General features: G+C 35.6%; 1 protein-coding gene across 1 annotated transcript; it reads left to right on the forward strand.

Annotated features, from left to right (window-relative positions):
- The first annotated feature begins 2,720 nt into the window (after positions 1–2,720).
- LOC125777273 (uncharacterized) lies at positions 2,721–3,634 on the forward strand. Its single transcript, XM_049451644.1, has 4 exons — positions 2,721–2,851; positions 2,912–3,195; positions 3,261–3,420; positions 3,486–3,634. Exons 1-4 carry the CDS (start codon positions 2,800–2,802, stop codon positions 3,614–3,616), a joined length of 627 nt encoding a protein of 208 aa, XP_049307601.1. The 5' UTR covers positions 2,721–2,799; the 3' UTR covers positions 3,617–3,634.
- Positions 3,635–4,282: the final 648 nt, after the last annotated feature.

Below are 4,282 nucleotides of genomic sequence, written 5' to 3' on the forward strand. Positions count from 1 at the left end.
GCTGAACAAAATTTGTCGATAAACACATTTCGAACCGAACACTGATTTTGGTAATAAAATTCAATGATTTGCAAGCGTTGCTCGTTAGTAAGTCTATTCATGATGAAATGTCACAGCATACTGAGCATCTTTCTCTTTGACACCATGTCTGAAATCCCACGTGATCTGTCAAATACTAATGCATGAAAATCCTAACCTCAAAAAAATCACCCGTTATAAGTTTCTTTTAGCTATAATGAAGATTTGTTCTAAAAATAGTATTGGTCACAAATCTCTTAATTCTTTACGAATGCATCATTCTCACTGGATTGTTTGACAATTTCTGAGCACCTACAGATAAAACTTTTAGAAATGAGGACCAAGCCATTCAGAAGCGGTATCAAACTTTGCTACAAAATAAATTGTCTAAAATTCGAAATTCAAACAAATAACTTGAGCTTGTGGCACAGTGAAAGCATGCTTTCACTTATTTTGGACTTAAGTAATCTTTATGCTAAGGTTAGACTCGATGGTTACTAAAGGGTAGCACTTGAACTGCTATAAGCAGCCTCCGTGAAGCCTTAAAATATTATTATGTTTTCTTCTCACCAGCTTCCCGGGATATCTAAAAGTGTGAGCACCTAAGTGCTTAAGACTTGATCTCGTAAACTGGATTAGTCAAGAACGAAGAGTGGATCTGTTTCTATACCGAGTTCTTCCATACACTTTCTACAGCTGACAGGGATTCTTAACCTTACAGCGAAGACAATGATACAACAAAGCTTTGTTAGAAGCCCTACAACTAGAGATAGACAAGTCTTTCTGTGGGAAAAGAGTTCACTGCATCTCTTACGATCGAACTTGGGCCAAGAACACTTTGCAACAGAGCTGGTTTCAAGCCAAATTTGCGTGAAGTGTTGCAAGTACTCGTATATGAGCAAAGCAAAAGCCATTCGTTTAGAAATGCATATTCCCTGAGTTTGATAGCAACTGTCGGGAGCACACCCTTTCTGCGTAGATGCGGAATGACAAAAACTGGGATGGTTGGTGAGTTCCTTAATGCGCCATACATGCTAATGAACGCGGCTCGTCCCTGCAAGTGTGGTGTTCGCTAAGACCCTTTACCAAACATTGGCTATGTTTTCGCAGCGTGTCCTATTTAGAGCGAATCATAAATAGTTCGTATCTGACGGCTGCAGGCATAGTGATGCGAAAATTGGTAGTAAAGTAGGCAGTGTTCACTGACTTACCCTTACAACAAGACTGTTTTGAGCGTAATTTAAATATTTTTTAACAATAAATTTTCACCTCTCTGATTAACATCAAGGCTATACCAAATTGAGTATCGTGAATTGGTGTCGGAACCAATTTTTAAACCGGTTGCTTGTCACAACATCTCAGCCAAGATTTTCCTCAGCAATAAGGGGGTGGTTCATCTCATAGTCTGGTGGCTTATTGCCTGATTTCTCTGGTGTCGCATTCCAATATTACCGTCATCACATCAGTCGTGATGAAATTAGGTAAAATAAATAACTTACACTTAATATATTTTTATTTTTACAAAAATGTTGAAAAACAAGGGAGTTATGGGCTCTCTTCGCAGGTGCCAAAAAAAAGGGTCCCAACTGCTGACATGATTCCGGCCGAATGAGTAGCTGACACAAAAAATTTTAGAAGATTATAAAACTTAAAAATATTTTCTATATAATGACCTACGATCTTTGGAAAATATCAAAAATTAACAAAATGGCGTAATTTAAAAAGAAAAATCGTTTTAGGTAAAAATTGGTCCTTTATTCAATGCCAAATTGGCAATTTTCAACCAATAAAAAAGATCGTAGGTCATTGTATAGTAAATGTATTCGAAAATACTTAGTTTTAATTTCAAGTCCATCGGTTAATTTCTTGTTGAATTATGACGCCAGCAATTTTGAAAAATATCGTTTCTAGATAAACGCGTTTAAATTTCAACTACCCGATTTATTCCTGTGAGCGGTCGCTTTTTGGAACGCTGCCTTCCAAAAACGACGAAGATACGACCTTATCGATTTCACAGAATATTAATGGAAATATAAAGTATCGAATAAGCAAATATGTTTTTTTTTTTTTGAAAGTGTCACATTGGTATAGCCCCTTAAATTCAAATTGCACCAATTAGACCCTGTTAGTTAGTTTCCACATACCGTTACAACTCAGCTATGGTTTCTGGATCAGGCCAATATCGGTTCCATATAGTTCCATACCACACAGGTATATTGAGTATTAATCTGAATGAATTTAACCCTTCCTTTCAGAAACTCTAGTCTAGCCAATAGTCTAGCCAATATCGACCAATAGGACCGGGACGTTCTCCGTTATCGTTTGGCCATCTCCTTCTAACCCATCTGCTTGGGAGTAGACTTGGGTTTCTTCAGATCACATTCAAAACAACTCTTTCATTCTTCTCGAGAGATGGCAGCAGCTCCCTGCAGCAGTCGAACAGGCCAAACTCTATTGAGTCACCGAGTTTACCCAGATAACATTGAGTGATTGTATGGTGATTTACGTATCATTATTGATTGTTCTTGGTGATTGTTTTTTGATAAATTTGCCGTTTACAATAACAAAATGTACAAGTATCAAAAACGCTCAACAAGTTGATTAAATATCAATTGTGTTGTTTCGTGATCCCGTTATGAGTATACAGTGAACCACATCAAAATATTTCTTTTTGTGACAAAATAATGCATGCATTCTCACTTCCTATAGTTCATCTCCAAAGCAACAGCTCTCTAGTGCGTGAAATAAATAAAATAATTAACTGATTGACTGATTGACATCATGAGCTCTATAAATAATTATGGATATGAACCTAACAGCAGCCAAATAATATGTAAGTCCAAATAAAACACTTTAAATTTTCTTCATTTTTATTTAACTTTATGTTTTTCAGATCAAAATCTAGACAGCACAGACCAACAGTCTCTTAAAAATTTAATAGCGGAGTTGACGATGGAAGTTCGGGCTTTAAAGACAGAAGTGAAGGAGCTAAAGGAAGAAAACAAAATAAATTTGTTGAAGCTGACAGAGGAAGTTATTGCGGTCAAATTGGAAAAAAGGGGAAAACCCTCAGAAAGTCAAAGCCCACAATTCGACCAACTACCATTTTACCATAAGAAGGATCTTGACGATTTCGAAGCACAGCTTTTACAAAAGCCAGAGTTGTTCGAGAAATTTGTATGTATAATGCTTGTTATGTTGCTTTTACCAGTTACAAATGTATAACAAAGAATTATTTATAGAAACTATATATTAAGAAGACTGGGGGTGAAGCGTCAACCCCTTTTCTAAGAGCAGCAATCAGGCGTATTTTTTCAGGCGAGTTGGCAATGTCTTTTTCGTGGAGGGGCACGGCAGATAAGCCAAGCGCGGAAAAATGTTTAGTTACAACAATAATAAAAAGTAATATTATTTTATATTGTATTAATTATTTTAACAATAACTACATTTCTTTCCTCTTTCTTTAGATATTTGTCATGAAATGTTTCAAGTGGACGAAAAAGCCGTTAGATCAACGCTACAAAAACATTTCGTTTATGCAAACGAAAGAGTAAAAAAACGCCGTCTACCTTTGTCTGAAAATAAATTAATGTTTTGAGCTGTAAGGAAAACATGTTAATGAATTAATTTAAAATATAAATAAATTTGAATTTAAAAATAAACTAAAAAATGAATATTGATTAATAAGATGACTGAAAACTGACTGGAAAAAACAATCGAAATTTATAATAAAATGACTGCAAATTGACTAGAAATTCATTGAGAAATGACTGGAAAAAACAATCGAAATTTATAATAAAATGACTGGAAATTGACTGGCAATTGACCCTGAAAATGACTCAATCAAAATCATTCAATTTTGTTCGACCATTTTCTCCCGAAGGAACAGTGAATTTACAATGAATATTGATATAGAAATTGGACTGTTTTCTATCAACTTTTCTATTGAAAATGAGTGATTTTCCATTAAAAATTGATAGCAAATGCTCGCTGGGATAGCGATTTAAGTAAAAGTTAACGAAGCTTCTGTTTGCGGTCTTTTACCAAGAGAGGCTTTCCCATCGTGTGCCTTTGTCTCTTGTCCGTTGGTTTTGTTCCAGTCTCGTCCTGTTGTTCCAGATACCTCTTCGCCATGACAATTACCGCAGCGCTTCTTGATTTTAGCTGCCAAAAATCGGTCCGCCCTCTATTTACTAGCCGATATTGCTTTGCTTGTAGAATAAAACAAGGGAACGACACTATTTTGAGTAAAAAATACTAAGAC

Source organism: Bactrocera dorsalis, chromosome 3, assembly GCF_023373825.1.
Source record: "Bactrocera dorsalis isolate Fly_Bdor chromosome 3, ASM2337382v1, whole genome shotgun sequence".
Taxonomy (NCBI): Eukaryota; Metazoa; Arthropoda; class Insecta; order Diptera; family Tephritidae; genus Bactrocera; species Bactrocera dorsalis.